Source organism: Giraffa tippelskirchi, chromosome 12 (genome assembly GCF_054371585.1).
Source record: "Giraffa tippelskirchi isolate mGirTip1 chromosome 12, T2T-mGirTip1v1.2.pri, whole genome shotgun sequence".
Taxonomy (NCBI): domain Eukaryota; kingdom Metazoa; phylum Chordata; class Mammalia; order Artiodactyla; family Giraffidae; genus Giraffa; species Giraffa tippelskirchi.
Genome location: NC_137286.1, coordinates 47,966,754 through 47,987,643, shown reverse-complemented (window position 1 = coordinate 47,987,643; position 20,890 = coordinate 47,966,754). Strand labels below are relative to the sequence as shown.

At 48.9% G+C, this 20,890-nt stretch overlaps 1 protein-coding gene across 2 annotated transcripts in view; it reads right to left on the bottom strand.

Annotated features, from left to right (window-relative positions):
* The window catches only part of NTRK3 (neurotrophic receptor tyrosine kinase 3), a 424,805-nt gene that overhangs the window by 52,037 nt on the left and 351,878 nt on the right, over positions 1-20,890 (bottom strand). For both annotated transcript variants that reach the window (XM_081552009.1, XM_081552010.1), the window contains 2 exons: positions 9,104-9,234; positions 638-810 (listed from right to left, as the gene is read on the bottom strand). In XM_081552009.1, the coding sequence (XP_081408135.1) occupies positions 638-810; positions 9,104-9,234 (304 nt within the window). The remainder of the gene's footprint in view (positions 1-637; positions 811-9,103; positions 9,235-20,890) is intronic.

Below are 20,890 nucleotides of genomic sequence, written 5' to 3'. Positions count from 1 at the left end.
AGAGACAGAGGAATTTTTACATTTTACTTAAATTTAGTCATTATAGATTTAAATTTAAATAGCCATATATGGCTACTATACTGGATAGCACAGTTCTAAATTTATCTGGGGGAAAATCTGCCCTTTTACTCAACCATCTATCTCCCCCTGAGTTTGTAACCTTTTCCTTTCTTATTCATCATCAAAAAGTCTCTGACAAGGAGACTTTCAGGAGGTGTGGTAGGGACTAGCCTCACTTTGCAAGTGAGAACATAAGACATAAAGTCAGAAAGCTATTCAGAACATCAGGGGAAAGACTGGCCCTTTAGAATCTTAAAGTTTGAAGTTACACACTGGCAGTCCCTCTGGGCTCCCTCCTTGGAGCCATTCCAGACCTCGCCCCTCTCCTCAGTCTACCTGAGAATCGGGAAGAAGAGTGCCGGTTACTTTTCATAGCATCCTCAACTTCCCTCCCTAGAAAATCAGGGGCAAAGGCCCACATCCAATTGCTCAGGAGGTAACGCAGAAGAATGAAAGGCTGCTTCTCATTTCTAATCCCCAGACTGAAGTGCTTGGAGGAGCAATGGGACTTCTGGCTCCAGAGAGAACCCCAGGGCTTCAGTGCGGGTGACAGGAGCGGGTGGCCGCCCTGGCGTACCTGAGGAACTTGTTCAGGTCTCCATGCTTCATGTACTCAAAGACCATGATGAGGGGGTCTCCGTCACCGCACACCCCGTAGAACTTGACGATGTGCTCATGCTGCAAGTTGGTGAGCAGCTCGGCTTCCCTCTGGAAATCCTTCCGGGCTGCCAGGGTCGGATCCTTCAGGGCCTGGAAACCACATGGAACATTGGTCATTAGCAACTAGAGGGCAGGGGCTTGTCTATTTCCTTCCTGGGAAGAAAGCTGGTGCCCATCCTAAACACAATGCTGATCCCCAACAAGTAAGATCTTAATCGAGCTTTAAAGACCACGAGACTAAGTCACAAAAGCCAGGCCTGACTCCTGCTTCCTTCAGCATTGTGAACGTTATAGAAACAGAAGCCAACTTTCTGATACCTATGTCACAGCTGCCAGCTAGGAAGCCCCAGGCTTCCTCTGGGATTAGCGTGAATGACAGAGGAGGGAGGGAGCTGGGAGGTGGGATACCTGACAACCCCCATCCCCTAAGATTTCCTCGAAGAAATGGTCTCACAATTAAAATAAACAGTGGGTAAACCACTGCCCCTAATTGTTTTAACTTTGCAAATTAGCCTATACCCACAGCCCATCCGAAATCAGGCTGACAACATAATTAAGTTTCCTTACTCTTTCTATTCCTTGATTTTAGATTGTGAAGAAGGGAATATTTGTAGAGAAACAATGGGGCTTCCCAGGTAGCACTAGCGATAACGAACCCTCCTGCCAATGCAGGAGACACAAGAGACGTGGGTTCGATCCCTGGTGAGGGGGAGGTGGGGAGGATCCCCTGGAGGAGGGCATGGCAACCCAGTCCAGTAGTCTTGCCTGAGGAGCCTGGTGGACTACAGTCCATGGGGTCACAAAGAGTCGGACATGACTGAAGCACACATGCAAGCACATGAACACTTTGGCTTCTAGAAGGGCATTTGCATCCTCCTTATAGATGGAAGCATTGAGGGGTAAGGGAGACTACAGCTGTGGGAATGGCATCCAATGGGCAGAAGCCCCAGGACCCAGCCAGTACCAGGGCCTGGGGCAAGCCTGGCCTACCCCTTGAAGTCCCAGGGTAGGATGGGATTGTGGGCAGCTGGTAGCCACGGAAATGTCACACCTTGGCCCGTTTTGGAGAACCTGGTATGCAGGGGAAGCACAAGACCAGGCCCCTTGCCCTGGGACCCAGGAAGATAAATGGAAGAGCAATGCTCAAAAGGGTTATCCGGGTACTTCCCTGGTGGTCCCGTGGTTAAGACTTTGACTTCCAATGCAAGGGACGTGGGTTCGATCCCTGGTTGGGGAGTTAGGATCCCACATGCTTCATGGCCAAAAAACCAAAACATAAAATAGAAGCAATGTGGTAACAAATTCAATAAAGACTTAAAAAAAAAAAAGTTAGTGAACACGGACTTTCTAAAACCAGAAGGGAAGGGTGAGACCAGAGCACATCCAAGGGACCTTGAATAGGGCACGGCCCTGGGGGTACAGCCATGTTGGCCATGGTGAATGATGGACTGTGAAGGGGAGGGTCATTTCTGCAGGAGGAGCTGCCTGCGCAGGTGTATTCACATATGCCTTCAGCCTTCCTTCCCCTCCCCATGAGGTCAGAAGGCAAATGGAGCCAAAAATCCACTTGCTTCAACTGATGAAGTTTAGTAACCCCAAGAGACAGGACATGAGGCAATGAAGGAATGGGTGTGCACTTCACATGTCATTTTCAGGATAGTGAGAATCTAACAGGAGATTGGTTTTCATTCCCTCTGCCAGTTTCTGGCCTTTTCTGGTTATTTAGGCAGACTAAGTTCCTCCATAGACAATGCTACTATTGAAAAGCATCCCTAGCCAGATATCTTTTTCTTGCCACGGCAACCCCCATTAGCTGAAATCCACAGGGGGACCTTGGCTTACAGCGCTGCAGGAATGTGAATGTGTGAAAATTGTATCGAGGGGGCCCATCAAACCTCCATCAGTCATTAGCATACATTAGAGATGATGGACTCACAGCTTTAAAAGGGCCCTAGATATCATCATTGGTTTCCACCTGCTCACTTCTGGTGTTGGAAAAACTGACACTCCATCCTGTTTGGGGATCAGCACACATTCACACATCTTAAACGACAGAAGCTTAAGAGTTTAACTAGACCACAGTAATCTCTTGGTGCTGGGCTTCTTTGATGCCTCAAAGTTCAATGGCAACGCCTCTAAGGCCATGGTCTCTCAGCCAGGGATTAAGGCCCACTCCAATGTCAACAAGTACCACCCTTCCTTCTTTGCAACACTTGGAGTTTTCACCAAAAATCTATCGGAGTAAATGATCCTAATGTTGACCACAGTGTTGGAAGCCACTTCATACAGCTTTCCCATTTTATAGGTGAGAAAACTGAGGTCCAGAACAGGGAAGTGATTTGCTGAAGATCATTCAAGGAGTAATAGCTTGAGCATGAAGTCCAGGATACATTCCTGTCCAGCTTACCTGCTTGAGTTAATTTATCGGATCAGTTAAGTCAATAGGCAGGTCCCCAGGGGAATGGTGGGCACAGAAATTAAAAGATGTGAAAGGGCAGAGGAGAGGGTCAGGAAAGGTGAAGAGTGTGGGCTGCCAGCAGAATGAAAGGGCCTGACAAGGATGCCAGGCTTAGAGGGCAGGCCAAGGTCAAAGGGAGGTGGGAGGGCCCCTGGTCCATTGCTGATTTTTACCAGCTCTTATCTCATGTGCTTTCTGCTTCACCTCTGGCTGCCTTCTCAAAAAAGCAACCTGATAGTAAAGGCATCGGTTGCCTTGGGTTCACATCCAACCAGAACAAAGATGTGTGCAAAGCTTTTTTGGTACAGAAGAAGGCAGAGGGTGGTGGTGACAGGAAACCTCTCTCGGTGACCCAGGTCCTGAGCTGCATGAGCTTGGGTGTGGGTATGTATAGGATGACTGCCAGTGATTTATTTATTTTCATGAAGCATAAGAAGAGGGGGAGAAAAGGAACCCAGCATGGGTGGGATGGGAGAATACGAAGATTTATGTGAACTCTGGATTTATGAGAGGGAAAAGCAGATCAAATTTGGGGCCAGCCAAATGGCCACTCTCCATCTCTGTAAATCATTCTCTTGCACAGTCCGGATGCCATTGGCAGCCATTGGATATTTCCGTTCTCAGCTCTTGAGCAGTGCCCACCAGCATCCCTAAGGCCGGCGCCCAGATAGGAGTTACACATTTGGGAGATGGGGCACAAAGCAACTGCTGTCTCTCTTAGTCTTCCTGCACGCCTTCTTCTTCCAGGTCTTTCTCCACCTTCATGATGGGCTTTCCAGCCCTCCCAGATTAAACCTGAAGTTCCTGTGTAATTGGCAAGGGGTCTGCTGTGGCAACTGGAGTCCAGAGCTGCAAGTGGCCCAGGTCCCCAGGGGTTGACACAATCGGGACAGAGGTGCCAGGAGAGGAATCTTGAGGAGGAAAATCAGTTCGGAGACTTTCGTGTGCCTCTCAGCATCGTCTTCAAAGCTGGGAAGCTTCATGATGGGTCACTCACCAGCCAGGGGCATGGGAGGGAACAGGGGTTCCTTGCCACTGCCAACTATTGGTTCAGGGAGATGGAGTTGCCAAGGAGTCCCTGAAGCCAGGCAGGTGGCTAGCTAGACCCTTCCTGTGGTATCCATAGTGCAATGAGAAGATCTGGAATTTTCCCTTCCTATCTCTTTCTTACCTCCCACCAAATCTGAAGACATTTCCTTTTCCAGTCTCCCATCTATGTACATCAAGTTTCATGTTCACTCCTAGCTCTGGATGTCAGTGGGGCTGTTAGTTGGATAGGAGGGAAGCCATCTAGATGGCCAGAACATTCAAAGTTCTCAACACTTCCCAACACCTTCAGAGTCATTTCACATCATCTTTTCCAGTCTAGGGATTTTGTTACTTTCCATTTCCTTTTTCTTTTATTAGAGTGGAGATATTTCCATTTTAAATTTTATTAATATACTGAAACACACTTTATTACATGTGAAGAGCTACACATATCCCTAGACACTAGAGCTTAGTTTTACTTATTTTTTTAATTTTAAATAAGTGAAATCACACATGTGTCTCTGCATATATAATATATTTCTGTATCTGTCTTTTTTCATTCAACATTGTTTTTGAGATTCTTCCAAGTTGTCGCATGTAGCTGTAATTCATTCATTTTCCTTGTGGAAGAGTTTCCCACTGAAAGAATATACCACATTTATTTGTCTGTGCTGCTACTGATGGACACTGGGGTGGTTTCCAGCTTTGGGCTGTTATAAAGAATGCTTATGAATATTCTTAAAGATATCTCTCCATAGATAAATAGGCAATTAGATAGATAGAGGTGAGATAGAGAGATCAACAGATATAGATGATACCGACTCGATGAACATGGGTTTGGGTAGAATCCGGGAGTTGGTGATGGACAGAGAGGCCTGGCGTGCTGCAATTCATGGGGTCGCAGAGAGTCAGACACGACTGAGCGACTGAACTGAACTGATATACATAGGTAGGTAGATAGGCTAGATAAATAGATTAGATAGATGCATACATTAGATAGATAGATAGATAGATACAGCTGAGACAGATTAACAGATATAGATGATAGATACATAGTTAGGTAGTTATATGGGTAGATAACTTCCCTGGTGGCTCAGATGGTAAGGTGTCTGCCTAACAATGAGGGAGCCGGTTTAATCCCTGGGTCAGGAAGATCTCCTGGAGAAGGAAATGGCAACCCACTCCAGTATTCTTGCCTGGGAAATCCCATGGACGGAGTAGCCTCATGGGCTACAGTCAGACACTTAGAGTGGGACATGACTGAGCGACTTCACTTTCACGTTCATGGATAGATGGACAACCTGTCAGGTCTAGACCTAGAGTGCAAATGCTGGATCACACAGATGCTAATATTCTAAAATACCGAACTGTTTCTCAAAACGATTAGACCACTTTATACTTTCACCAGAGTATGAAATTTGCAATTGCTCCATATCCTTGTCAGCACTTTGTTTTGTCACTGCTACTTAGCCATTCTGCTTCATGTACCGTGGTATCTCATCCTGGCTCAATTTGCATTTTTCTGATGATGAATAATGCTGGACACCTTCCTCATATTCTTATCAGCTATTTGTCAGAGGAAACTCTTTTGAGCAAGTCTATTGCTTGTCAAATAACTATTTAAAGGTGGCGCCACCTATTTAAAACTATCAAAAATTTAAAACGCTTCTCATGTCACTCTTACACCACACATAAATACAAATCACACTGCTGTGCTCTGCTCTCTGTCCCTTTCATGAGTATTCTCTTGTTGTCTCCCCAACAGTCTTCAGAACAGAGACTGGGATTTCTGTTCTTCGTTTCCACCATAGCAATTGCTGGGCAAAAAAATTTTTAAAAACTTGTTTTAAAAACCACGATTGTGGGAAAACTTAATTTGGGGTTATTCTTGGATGTGTTCTCTGGAAGTCCACAATTACTCTGCCTCAACCTGAGAACAGACTCAATGGGAAGGAGTCTGAAGAAAGGAGTAAAATCTAGAGAGGATGAGAAGCAGGAAGCACCACTTCCTGGCTGTTCTCCAGAGAAAATGAGTGTCTTCTCCAGGGGTTGGGCACTGGGCAGCTCCATCAGGCGGCAAATGGCATAAAATCCCAGAACATTCATCTCCTCAAGGTTCCCAGACCCAAGGAGGAAAGGAAACCATTTTAAAAGGGTGAAAACAGAAACACATTTTCTGCATTACCCAGTCTGGGTACTGCCCCTTAAAGCCACAACACTCAGTGGGAAATGCTTCCCAGGGTTGACGACATTGTTTCATTTCCAGCTCAAAGCGCAAAAGTGTTCAGTTCATTCACCAGTCCCCAGATGGATGCTGGAACACCCAGTAGAGGAGTGTCATCCTATAAATTAAAAATTTTAGGGCAGGGTAGATTCTAAGTGCAGGGACAAATCCACACTCCTGGGCCAAGCAGTTTAAAGACACCCTTGCTCCTCTGACCACCCCACGTCTATGGAGACACACTGAGCAAGTTTATTTGTAAGAGAGCCAGCAATAATAGGCATTAGCCTTTTATGGGACAATATGCTAGTTCCTTATTTATTTTCTAGAGCAGAGGTCGACAGGCAATATCCACTCTTATAAAAAATAAAAAATGCATTGGAAGACAGCCACCACCCCCATTTATTTATGCATGGTTTCGGCTGCTTTCCCACTACATGGGCAGAATTGAGTAGCTGTAAGGAAGCGCCTATGGTCCTCAAAGCTTACAACTTTTACTATCTGGCTTTTAGAGAAGTTCAATAACCCCTATTCTAGATGGTCAATGCAAGCTTGGCAGGTCATATGTCACATGTCTAAGCACACCTGGCTACCATCAATATCAAGAATAATGATGTTGGGACTTCCCTGCTTGTCCAGTGGTTAGAACTCTGCACTTCCACTGCAGGGGCTCAGGTTCCATCCCTGGTCAGGGAACTAAAATCTCACCTTCCGCATGGTCAAAAAATAAATAATAGATAAACAAACGAACAAAGGCTTCCCTAGTGGCTCAGTGCTAAAGAATCTGCCTGAAATGCAAGAGATGTAGGTTTGATCCCTGGGTTGGGAAGATCCCCTGGAGAAGGAAATGGAAACCCACTCCAGCATTCTAGCCTGGAAAATCTCACGGATGGAAGAGCCTGGAGGGCTACAGTCCATAGGATTGAGAAAGAGTCAGATATGACCTAGAGACTAAACAACAAAATGAACAAAAGAATCTTAAAAACAAAGTATAATGATGTTGACAAAAACAAATAGCAATGACTCATTCCTAACATTTACTATATCCCAAGCAGTAAATGAAACATTTTTCATGTTACATAATTTAATCACCAAAATTGTAAAGAAGAGCTATTATATCTCCTATTAATCAATCCTGAATATTCATTGGAAGGACTGATGCTGAAACTGAAGGTCCAATACTTTGGCCACCTAATGCGAAGAGCTGACTCATTAGAAAAGACCGTGATGCTGGGAAAGACTAAAGGCAGGAGAAGGGGATGACAGAGGAGGAGATGGTTGGATGGCATCACCGACTTGATGGACATGAGTTTGAGCAGCTCCAGGAGTTGGTGATGGACAGGGAGGCCTGGTGTGCTGCAGTCCATGGGGTTGCAAAGAGTCGGACAGGACTGAACAACTAAACTGAACTGATTATACAGATAAGGAAACTGAGGCTCAAAGAGATTAAACATCAAGGTCACACTGCTAATCAGTGATGGCTGGATGCCCACTCAGGCCTCTCATCTTCCGCATGGTCCCGCATAGATTCCCATTCTATGCCTGTAGCCCACACATCACTGTCTGCATCTACGGACGGCACTTACCTTCTGCAGACACACCAGATTATGAATACAGAGATCCCCAAAGCCACAGAAACATTCAGCTTCCATCAAGAGAGCAGCTCAGTCAGAGCCCTCAGTGTTAAGGAGGGACCTTTTGAGGCCCTGGCAAGAGTCCTCATGGCAGGGGTATCTCCGGCTCCCAGTCCTCTGTCCATGGAGCAGAATTCACTCCAGCCTCAGAGGCCTGCTCACCACACCCACCCCCGCAGAGCCCACTCCATGCTCCCCAGACCCTCCGGTGCCTCAGAGAGGCTACTTGATTCTTGTCTGTGCCAATCGGGTTCGAAGATTTGTCCAACATTGACTGACAGAAGCTGGAGCAAGGGTGGGGGAGGGTAACTGGCAGTAGCAAAGTCCCTTGCCTACTGCCCCAGGCTGTTCGGCTCCAGCTGCAAATCTACACAGCTGGCTCAGCAGCACAAAAACCCTGTGGTTCACAGACCTAAGTAAGCATCTGCCAGGAGACAGTACCCCTCAGACATGCTGTCCCCTGGGGGCTGAACCTGGATCCCACAGAGGTAGCTAAGCATGTCTTCCAACCTCACCCACTCTCCTCCCTAGGCTCAGCACCTGACACCTCCACCAGCCCACCTCCTATTCCCCATGAAATTTGCTGCCGTGAACAGCAGCTCCTGGGGCTTCCATGAGCTACCCATCCCTCATGCAACTGTACTCGGGAGAAATAACCAGATGACTTTCTGGGTATGGACAGGACATCCTATAAAGTCATTGAGCAGGGAAGAGGGTCAGCAGGGGACAAGGGTGAGCCCAGGGCCTCCAGAATAAAACCAGAGTCCATCATGGGCACCGCTTATCCCTCCAGCTGCACCTCAGGCACAGCCCTCCCTTGTGTGTCACAGTCCGTGACCTCCGAAGCCATAGGGTCCAGAGGAAACTTCATGGACCTTGGAGCAAGCGCATCTGATTACGTTAGCTTATACCATCTTGATTGCATCTGATAACGTTAATTGATACCATCTTCCAGAATGGAGCGAGCCTCTCTTTCCCACCCCCATGGCCGACAGCCACACCCCTCTTCCTTCCTGGGGCCCACGTGCCTCTGAGCATTACCTTCACAGCCACGAGCATCTTGTCCTTGGTGGGGCTGAGGTTGTAGCACTCGGCCAGGAAGACCTTTCCAAAGGCTCCCTCGCCCAGCTCTCGTTTCAGCACGATGTCTCTCCTTTTAATGTGCTGCACGTCTGCGGGAGGGGACAGAGGAGAGCAGCCAGGTCAGTCTTGGGTGCTCGTTCTCCTTGGAGGCTCAGGGGTCTGGGGAGAACAGGGGTCCGGGGGAGGGAGCTCTGCCTCTGAGGCCACAGCGGGGCCAGACGAGCTCCAGCATCTTACCTTGGCTGTAAGAATGGGCAACACGCAGTGATTGAGTTTTACCCAGAATCGAATCTTGGCTCTAGCTGACTAGCCCCAAAGCTCTCTAAATCATAGCTGCCTTGGCTGGAAACCAGGAAACCAGAGTCAGTAGTCTTTAATACCCAGGATTCAGGCATAACAGGCTAAAAGCACTGAGCACAGGAGTCCTCGGGGCATCGGACGGGTCCTGACTCAAGTGGGTCTGAGACTCAGCATCTCTAATAAACTCTCAGGTGATGTCTGCGTGCTGTGGGTCCATGAGCTGCCCTGGGTGACCAAAAATCGGGTTTGAACCCTGGTTCCTCATCCCTGTGGGTTTTGGAGCTTGGGAAAGTTATTTTAGTCCAGAGCCTCAATGCCCTCACCTGTGAACTGGAATGAACACCAATACCTTCCTCCCCGAATTCTTGGGAAGATTATATGAGATAATTCATATGAAGAGTTCAGCCCAGTGTCTTGGTCCACACACACACACACACACACACACCACACTGGTTCTTGTTATAATGTCTATAATGCTCCTATTGCACAGTGTCTGGTTCACGACAGAATCCACAAAGTGGAAGTTAAAATTATCTGGGGGAAGCCTCTACGTGAGAATCCCTCTCCCCTGAGAGACAAAAAAAGAGAAACCAATGAAATAAGAAAATCAAGTCCAGAGACCTCCCCAGAACCAGGGTCTGTGCAGAGAGAGAGAAGGACTGCTATGATCTTGGCTAATTTAGCAACCTAATTAAAGTCTGTCAGCCAGAAGGAAGCAAAGCTGTGACCTCAGCCCTCCCACCTATTTGGAAAGAATGCTTCGAAGGAATTGTACAAGAAGTGGGCTAATGACGGGGGGAGCGAGCCGGAGATTACTCACCGACCTTTCCATTCATCGTTCAACAGGCAGAAGCCCATTAAATACCTGCATTCACTTTATGAAGAGCATTACAGAGCCAGGAAAGAGCGTTGTCTCAAATGACCTCGTCAAAAAAATGAAAGCTGAAGACAGAGGACCAGGGCAGACTGTCCCCCAGGGCGAGGGGACACAGGACAAAAACAGAGAGATATGGCCCCCAGGGCCTTGGTTAGTGTTTTGCTTGGTGGGGGCGGGAGGGGCGATTCTTTTTATAACAGGTTACACAATTTTTTTTTTTTTTCTATCAGAATTCTTGGTAGCCCTGCTGTGTCCCCAACGACCTGCCCTCCGGGATCTGTGGGCGGAAGCATTTACACAGCATTTTCTTTCCTCTCAGCAAGACATACCTGCAGGCTCCCAGGCCATGGGGTGGCTGGGGAGCTACCACGTGCTGCAGAGCTTTGCCCCCATCTTCACAGAAAGGGAATTAAAAATTGATTCCCTTTTCACACCCTTTGCTGCTATTTTCCAGCCTCTGAGGAATGGGATATTTTGGCCTTGAAGGCGAAGGTTAAGGGTCTTCCACCGAGAGAAAATGAGAGGTCCGGACCTCTCCAGGGAGACCATCTGCTCTTCGCTGCACAACCATTCCCAGGTGACTACTGATGACACACAGGTCCTGAGAGATGAGCATCCTGGTAGGGCCTAAGAGTGGAGATAGGGGTGGTAATAGGATGGTAGCTTCCTAAGGCCATGCCTGCACCTCTGAACCCACAGGGATCAGTCAGGAATGGGAAGGCAAGGGCACCTGGATCAGGACCCGGCTCCTCCCCCACTATGGGCTTGCCCACCTCACAAAACATCTTGAGTCTCAGTTTCTTCATCTGTTAAATGGGTGAGGAGTATCATATAACCCAAGTTCTACTTACCTGCTACAGGAGCTATTATGCGTAAAGGTTTGTAAACCTTTAAGTCCTCTGAAACCATGTGTGTTTTGGTGTTTTCATCATTAGGTGATGAAGGGAAAATGAGGGCCAAGTCAGGAATTGCCAGCTGGTGGTTGAAATGGGGCTCGAATCCAGAAGACCAGGACAGGTCAGAGTGGCAAGGCCTTTTATGGAAAAGCCCTCTTTGGCCCCAGACCCCTCCCCAACCCCAGCCTCTAACAACATTGCAACAGAATGAAAATAAAATCACCTAGAAGGCTCATGAAAACTGATCACTCAGCCCTTCTCCCTGAGATTCCTATTCAGGAGCTCCAGGCTGGGGCCTGAGAATTTGCCTTCTCTAACCAATTCCCAAAGTGATGTTGGTACTGCTGGCCCAGGACACCTCTTTGAGAACCAGCAGAATAGGTTGACGTGAGTGGGCCGAGGATTCAGCCAGCTGATGACTGATGCTCACCTTAACAGATTGGCCTCAACAAGCTCCACACCCACAGATATGAGTCAGGCATCACCATTCAAAGACCAGGAGGAGGCCTGCAATCCTGGACTTACCTGGGTGGTCTCAACAAGCCCCCTTTCAGAGCTTCCAGACCTCATCCTCACAATGGAGACCACGATTCTCTAGATTCCTTTCTTTCTGGACCCTCCTCTACAAAGGCAAGGATACAGTATACACTGTGTGCTCAGTTACTCAGTCGTGCCAAGCTGGGGGTTGGCAGCTGCCTCAGGGCTCTTGTGCATGCTAAGTCACTTCAGTTGTGCCTGACTCTTTGTGATCCCATGGACTGCAGCCCGCCAAGCTCCTCTGTCTATGGGATTTCCCAGGTGAGAATACTGGAGTGGGTTGCCATTTCCTTCTCCAGGGGATCTTCCCAAGCCAGGGATTCAACTTACATCTCTTTTGTTTCTTGAATTGCAGGTGGATTCTTGACCACTAGCACCATCTGGTAAACCCACAGTATACATTGGGCTAGCCAAAAAGTTTGTTTGCATTTTTCCGTAAGATACTACAGAAAACTCAAAAGAACCATTTGGACAACCCAATATATTCCTGGGTCCTTAAGTCCAACTTTGAGCTGGGTGCTCTCACCAGCTCCCCACCCTCCTCCCCAGCTTCTGACTCTCGGCCACATTGAGTCCAGAATGAGAAGGGAGAATGTCTGTGGAGGGCAGGGCCCCGTTTTCCAGCTGCTGAGCCCGAGTCTTGTCTCAGAACCCTCCACCTCCTCTCCCTTCCTCAGCAGCAAGGATCACAAGCCTTGGGAGATTCAGACAAGTCTCGTGGCAGCAGTGTAGAGGGGCGCCTTTTCTCAATGCTCCCTCCAAATCTCAGGAGTTAAGAACCCAGGCTTCCCAGGCGGCACTAGTGGTAAAGAACCCGCCTGCCAATGCAGGAGACATAAGAGAACTGAGTTCGATCCCTGGGTCAGGAAGATCCCCTGGAGGAGGGAATGGCTACTTACTCCAGTATCCTTGCCTGGGAAATCTCATGGACAGAGGAGCCTGGTGGGCTACAGTTCATGGGGTCGCAAAGAGTTGGACATGACTGAAGCGACTTAGCACACACAGGAGCCTCGAGGCAGCTGCCCACCCCCAGCCTCAGGGGGTCACAGACTTGACAACTGTGAGGCCTTGAACGTGGCAGAGGGAACTCATGTGCCCTCTGCAAACATGAAGAAGAAGCCACCCATGGACCAACATGTCTGCCCCCAGTTTGCCAATGGATCTCTTTCAGAGACATGGAAACACCCACTGGCTCAGAATAACATTGCCGGACTCCAGTCATCTGCAGGGACAAGTATTTTGAGACTTGAGCTTAGTCCACAGATGGAGTGAGGAGACCTGAGGAGGGGTAGCAGAAGGAATAGAAAATCAAAACAGACTCCATCCCGCAGTAAATCCTTCCCCAAGAGAGAACCTCCCTCCAGCCGTGGGGATAAGAGCTCCACGAGGTAACCTGGGAGCTTCGGCGACGTTGAGGCTGGACTGGGGCCAAAGGCATAAAACGAATCACTTCCAGGTGGAGAACCCTGTGTACCAACAAGACTCGAGATGCCAGAACTCTGTCCACGCAGCTTCTTTCTCTGAACCCAAAGGGAAAGAAGATGTAGGTCAAGGGATTCATCGGTTCCCAGTCCTGTTATCTGCTCCACGTGCCATTCTCACGGTAACACTGAGAGGTAGGTGTGATTGTACCCCTTTCACGGATGAGAACACGGAGGCAGGCGGGTAACTTTCCCAAGCTGGTGGAACTAAACCATGGCCAAAGGACTCGCTCCTCTTTTTCTGGCTCCTGAGTCTGTGTGCTTTCTGCTCCCTGAAGCCGCCTGTCTTGTGTCCTTCCCCACTTTGTGGAGGAGACAATCGGCCCCCAGAAGCTCAGTCCTCCATTTTCCTCCTTCCTCTACTCTGGCCCGACTTCTCTTACCCTGTCCGTTCCTGGATGGAAGGCAGCGTTTCCCAAGGGAAAGAGTAGGAGCCCTCCTCCACCCACCCATCCCCGAGGCCCCCAGGAGAAGGGTGTAGGTGGGGAAGAGCGTGGGAGGAAAGGGCGCTGTGCAGGCCCCCAGGGAGTGGCGGGAGTGGGCCATTTCCATTTCAGACGTCCACACGGCTATTTGGACCTTTTTGGTGTGTTTATTTTTAGCTCACACTGCGCAGCTCAGAGCTGCCTCTGGTGAAGCCATCTGACCCACACGCCAAAAAGTGATGGATTTTCCTAGGAGGCGAGGGCATCAATCTCCTTTTACTGCCTGGCTGGCCGGCCCAGCAGAGTCTGGGTCACAAGGGGAGGAGGCAGGACCCAGGCAGGGGAGGAGGGGACCCAGGCAGGGGAGGTGGCAGGACCCAGGCAGGGGAGGAGGGGACCCAGGCAGGGGAGGAGGCAGGACCCAGGCAGGGGAGGAGAGGACCCAGGGAGGGGAGGTGGGGACACAGGCAGGGGATGAGGGGACCCTGACAGGGGAGAAGGGGAGAGGGCAATGCAGATCTCAGACTGTGGGAAGACCTCCCAGCCTCCAGCACCAAGGGGGCTGCCCAAGAGACCAAGGGCCTGGTACACAGTGAGGTGCTGTCTTGGGGAAATGGGGTTCCTGGCCGCTCTGGGCTGGCTCTTGCCTAAATCCTTTTTCTGGGAAAGTCACCAATGGTTCCTGCAGAGCAAGCCACCTATGTAGCCTCCTGTTCCCACAGGACAGCTGGTTCATCAGAAATCCTCATCCTGTGGAGACTTCCCTGGTGGTCCGGTGGCAAAACTCTGCACTCCCAATGCAGGGGGCCCGGGGTTTGATCCCTGGTCAGGGAACTAGATCCCACTTGCTGCAACAACTAAAGATTCAGTGTGCCACAACAAAGATCCCACGTGCTGCAGCTAAGACTTTGCTCAGCCGAATAAATAAATATTAAAAAAAATAATAATGGTAGATACATGTCATTATGCGTGCATGCTAAATCACTTCAGTTGTGTCCCACACTTTGCGACCCTATGGACTGTAGCCAGCCAGGCTCCTCTGTCCGTGGGATTCTCCAGGCAAGAATACTGTAGGGGGTTGCCATGACCTCCTCCAGGGGATCTTCCCGGCTCAGGGATTGAACCCACATCTCTTACGTTTCCTGTATTGGCAGGCAGGTTCTTTACCACCGTGCCACCTGGAAAGCCCATAGGTAGAATGGGAACCTTCAATATCTACTTGGCAGAGTTGTTGAACTAATTTAATAGTGAGTTAAATTAGTTAGTTAGTTAAATTAGTTAGTTAGTTAGTTCCCACCTGGGAACTAATTTAATAAAACTTAAGTCAAAAAGATAATAGAAAATATCTGAAACCTATAGGACATTTCACAACAGTACTTTTTCCTTCCTTTCTGCAAGATTTTGCTTTTAACAGAGAGCTCGGTCTACCTGTGAACAAAATAGTGATTTGGAGAGAAACTTGGACAAGCGAGGCGATATTCTCCTGGAATAAAATGGCATGAGTTTGCACAGGGGTAGGGGTGGCAGGGGGTGGGAGGAGGAGCCAACAGTGATCAGGGAGTCACTGGCAGCCTCTCTGAACAAGCCACCACGATGTCCAACCCCTTCTTCCTTCAGGTCCAAAATAGTTTGCAGGAAGAGGTTTGTCAAACAGTGGAATAAAGACATCAAAGGCAGCGACAGCCACCTACTAAAGATTGCTATTGATCAATACAGAAAAACCAGATTTCCCAGGGTCAGCAGTTATAAATAATGAGATCCTGACTCTGCTGTATGTCAATAGTAAAGTCAGTCCTCCAAAGCCACATGCTCCCTCAGTCAGACTCAAAATGTCTTCAGAGAAATTCATTGGCCAACCTGATGCTTTGGTTAATCACTGTCCTAGGAAACCAGGTGTGCATGCCATGCAGAGATTGTCCTTCCCTGAAGGCTGTCACCTAGGGGACACAGAAGGAGCACCCCTAGGGGCTGGCCATGAGTTCTCTTAGCTGAGCCCGACCGATTATCTAACCACCCTGCCTTCCCTTCTTCCTTGGCCCATTGTAATACCGAGTTCCTAACTGGTTCCTGGGCTTCCTAGGTGGCTCAGTGCTAAAGAATCCACCTGCCAATGCAGGAGATGTGGATTTGATCCCTGGGTTGGGAAGATCCCCCGGAGAAGGAAATGGCTACCCACTCCAGTATTCTTGCCTGGAGAATGCCATGGACAGAAGAGGCTGGTGGGCTACAGTCCATGGGGTTGCAGAGTCGGATATGGCTTAGAGACCGAAATAACAACAGTAACAATCAGTTCCTAGGCTCAGTGCTAAAGCCTCTCGGATCTTTCCCCATCAACTCCATCTCACTCTGCCCTTGTCCCTTTTAGCTCACTTTCATCCCCTGAGCCCTTATTAATAATAAAAATGCCATGGACTGAGCACTTACCCCAAAGCTGGGCACCATGCTAAGTAACACTCGAGATGCCTTGTCTCTTCTTCACAACTCTCTTAAACATAGCACATCGCTCCCCAAGTGCTACAGATGAGGAAGCTGAAGTTCAAGGTGATGAAGCAATTGCCCAAGATCACCCAGCTATTAAAAGTGACCCACTGGACTCTAAATCCTGGTGCAGGTGGACCTTGCCACCGAGCCATCCTTCCATCATTGCCCCCTTGCCTCTTTAACTGACTTCACATCTATAAGGACAGAGATGCTCTTCCAATGAAACCCACTCCTGTCGCCCTTGGTCGTCACCACCTGAGCTCCAGGTGAGCAGTGAGGATGCTTTCTGGAGATGAGGATGGCACCAAAAGTCGGAAAGCTAAGACCCCGACGCCCCACAGAAGGACAGAGGGTCTCCACAGCTTGGGTGGCTCTTGAATTACAAGGTGAGTCCTGAGAGCAACTGTAGGCAGAGGAGGAAGGAGATTCTTGGCAGGAAAAGGGGGGAAGAGGGAATGGGGAGAGGAAGGGCGGCTCTCTGAGAAGTGTGTGTTTTCTTTGCACTCACCAGACCCCAGGGTCTCAGGCTGCCAAAAAATGCTCAGAAGAAAACATTAATGCGATACCACACGTTTAATTACACATGAAATGGAATGTCTTTAAATGGAAAAGAATAATATTCCCAGATCTCCAACTGTGGGTTTTTGAAGCAGCAGGAGGCAGATCGAAGGCCAGCTCTGCCTCTTTGAGAGGGGAAAGAGACCACCGAGAGGGCAGGACCCCTGCTTTTGCTAATAGTGGGACCGTCCCCTTGCCACCGCAGGCCTGGCCCCGCCCCTTCTCCTGGCCCCACCGCAGGCCTATGCACGGCAGGGCCAGAGGAACTAAATTCCCACTGCATGAGAGCATGACAGGTAAACATGTCCGCAGGCAGCGCCAGACCTTTGCAGTCGTCTGCCGCCAACCCGGCCAGTTCTCCACCTGCGCAGACGAGCAGAGCATGGCTGCACTGTCTCAACGACTGCTCTTGCAAAGCAATGCTGGGGTGATTTACGGGCTAGGAAAACAAGAGGACCTCCTGGGTCCACGTCAAGGATTTTCCAAGAGAAGACATTTCCAAGGCTAGAGAGCCAACAGAAGAACTCTGCGGAATTTCTCTTGGAGGTCTAGAAGTTTAAATGAATCCCAGGTTACCAACCAAATGGAGGAAACAGTGACGTGGAAAAGGATTCCAGGTTGAAGGAACGCCATCGTTGTCTGTTGATGTCACTGCCCCTTGGTGAGGCGGACCCAGGATTGTTTGTCTAAGACCCTGATGTTTCTGCAGCCTAGCCCATATCGTATCCCAAGGCTCTTCTCACCAAATTCCACATCCCACGCTATTTTCAGAGTTTGATGGCTTTGCAAAGTGCCTTTGAAGGGTGCTAATGGATGTTCAAGGCAAAAGGGCAACATCCTGTACTATTGTCTTTGTAAACTGGGTCTAGCCCAGGGCCCGATACACAGTGGTACTCACTCAATATTGAATAAATAAATGAATGAACCAAAAAGCACCTCCAAGCCACTGCTAGAGACTTTAGCAAGAAAAACATTACCAAGAGGGAGGAAGAAGGAAAGCCGAGGGAGCAGTAAAAAGAAAAGAAAGGTGAGTGAAAATCGGCAAGGATCCAGAAAGTTCCAAAGAGCAAACTTATTTATGACCTGGCTCTAAGACTGGCCCCAGGAACCAAGATCGCACAGAACCAGGACAGTCCTGAGACCCACGTCCTACGCCTCAGTCACAGGCACCGTGGACTGCTAAGCAAAGCGCCGCTGCAGGTCTGCATCCGCCGAAGCTCAACAAACACCAGGGCACGTGTGCACCCTTAGGGTAGAGGTAGCGGTCTAGGACTCTAAGACATGGTGTTCCCATCAAGATGAATAAATAAACAAGACACCCTGCTGCTTCTGGAAGCAGTGAAGAGAGAGGATCAGCAGAGGACTGTCTGTTCTGGGGCGATTTCCAGCTCACGTTTCCTGACACAAGAAGTTCAGAGATGAGGCTAAGGTTCAGATGTATTTCTGCCCCCAGGTGCTACCCCTCAGAGTTCAACCATCAGGAACTCAGACATTTTACTAACATCGCAGGGCCCCTGACATCCGCTCCCTAACCAAGCCCACCCTTTCCTACCCACTTCCTTCACCTCCATGCCGCGTTGGCTCTTTCCGTGGTGAGAGGACCCCTCTGGCTCTCGTTAAGCTTGGACTGCCCGAGCCAAGAGTAAAAAGCAAGAGAACTCCCCAAGGAGAGCATCTGGAATTGAGAAGTTAGGTGCTGAAAGATGGAGCTCAGGCTCCAACTGGGAATCTGTCCCTCCAACAGCCTACCCAGCTCCCCACTTCCTCTCCTCTCTTCTAGATGTTCCCTTTCCAAAGAGATAGCATCAAACTCTCATTCAAAATCCCCATGCAAGCGATTCCATCTGCATCTCAGTCTCCGCAGAGGCCCTTCCCTTCCAATAGATGCCCAGCGATGCTGTCTCAGCCTCTTCCCATCCCTGGCATCTAATTCTGCCCTCCCAGGTCCATCTGGTGACATCATGATTTCTTACAGCAAACACAAAACTCAAGGTTGCGCCTTCCAGTCCTGGAGCTCTGGGCCAAGACCTAGACTGCAGGACACCATGGAGCCCTGCATCTTCACACAGGAAGTCTAGGGGTCAGCAAGCAGACATACCTATGAAAACCTTCCTCCAAAGAGGAAGGAGGACCACAGGACCACAATCACCCATTCATGGAACATGGATGGACGATTACCAGTACCAATAAAAACCTGGACCCTTCAGGCAGGAGGAGATCTGTGTCATCAGAAACAACAATATATCCAAATATACAAAACAAGTACCAAAGGAAGAAAGGACACCAGTGTTAGAGCAAGGGGGATGAGGAAGACCATGGCTCCGGAACGAGGCAGGACTGGGTACAGAGTCACATTCAATGACACATCTTTGCAGGCAACATGTGACGATTTACTAAATCAATCTCAAGCTTCGACGTTTTCCTAAGTGAAATTAAGAAGGTGTCTGTTGCACTGAGTTGTCATGAGGAGTCAATGAAATTAGGTGTGTACAGTGAAGTGCATTGAATGAACTCATGGCAGTAAAGGTTCATAGAGGAATGGATTTGTTCCTTCCTTTCACCTGCCCTCCTACTCAACCTTTCAAAGATTCTCTCCCATGACTCAGTCTCTCTGAGCCTTGATTTCCTCACCAGTAAAATGGAGATGGGGGGAAAAGTGCTTATTGCATGGAGCTATCCTTAAATGAGACGCATGGATGCATGCTAAGTCGATTCAGTCATGTCCGACTCTTTGTGACCCCATGGACTATAGCCTGACAGGCTCCTCTGTCCATGGGATTCTCCAGGCAAGAATACTGGAGTGGGCTGCCATGCCCTCTTCCAGGGGATCTTCCTGACCCAGGGATTGAACCCACAACTCTTATGACTCCTGCATTGGCAGGTGGATTATTTACCACAAGTGTCACCTGGGAAGCCTTTATACAAGATGAGAGGTGTTAAATGTTGAGAACAGTGCAGGAGACCAAAGTAGGTGCTCAGAACAGCCTATAGTATTGGTGTCCTCAGGGTAATCTTTAATCTTAGTTCTGATATTTGAGAACTCTGATAACATGGCCCAAATCCCCAGGCTTCTTCCTCATAAATTCTCGACATAAATGCATAAAATAGGTGCAACAGATGGACGGGCTGGCCATTCACTGTCCTCTGCGCCCACTTCATGAGTTCATGCTCATGTATCTATGCCCACACCATCTAAGGTACCCTTCTTCCACTAGGAGAAATCAACCTATGTCTCCAGATCAATTCTAATCCCATTTCCTCCATAAGATCTTCTCCCTAGTGTCTTTTTTAAAAAATCGTTTAAAATGTCTATTCTTATTGCAAAAACATGTGCCCTGGAATCACCTCTGCTTACTTTGCTACATAATCCCAACTCACCTTGGAACAGCTCAGAGAAAACCATCTCTAAACAGCCTTGCTACTTCACTAGAGCAAGTAGCATTAGTAAACACCAGTATTAGATTTTGTAACATGTACAAGACATACCAGGGCACAGGATTCCAGCTGATTTACGGGCGCAGGCTGGGCCCTTAGACTGCCTACCTTCACCAACTGCCAAAGCTGCTACTGTCTGGTGGCCTGAAGATGCTGCTTCTCTCTCATCCATCCCTCCAGCAGTGAACGTCATGAAAAGACTTTAGTTTTAACACAAAGCACCCTGGGAAGTGAACAGGTAACCCAGGATGGCCACGGACCCCTTCTGAGAGCCTTGGGAGGCCCTTTTTTTAGGAAGGGTCAAGTTCAATCCTGCCCAAAGGAGGAGGCAGGGTTCAGGCACCAGAGGGAAGGTGAGTTGCCCAAGAGAAGGCAGGATGCCCAGTTCACAGCCCTGGGAATCTAGAAACCACATCCTCATGTAACCCCGAGAGTCTGCTTTCAAGAAGGACTCATCTTTCCTCTTCTTTGTGCAGGGCTTGAACTGAGACCTAACTGGGACCTTACTAAACCTATGCACCTGCTCCTGGAAAGGGCTTGCACCCAGGTGGAGGGTGCAATGTCAGGCTGTCCTCCTTACCCACTGAGTAAGTTCCTGTCTTCTCCTAGCTGCTGCCATGTGGAGGGGTTGCGGTGATAAATGTCACCTGCTAATCCCCACATCCTCTCCCTCACTCCTTCCAACTCGGCTGGGCTCAGGCATACTATATTTTCAGCCCCACCTGCACAAAGCAGTCTTTGGTGCAGGTTCAACA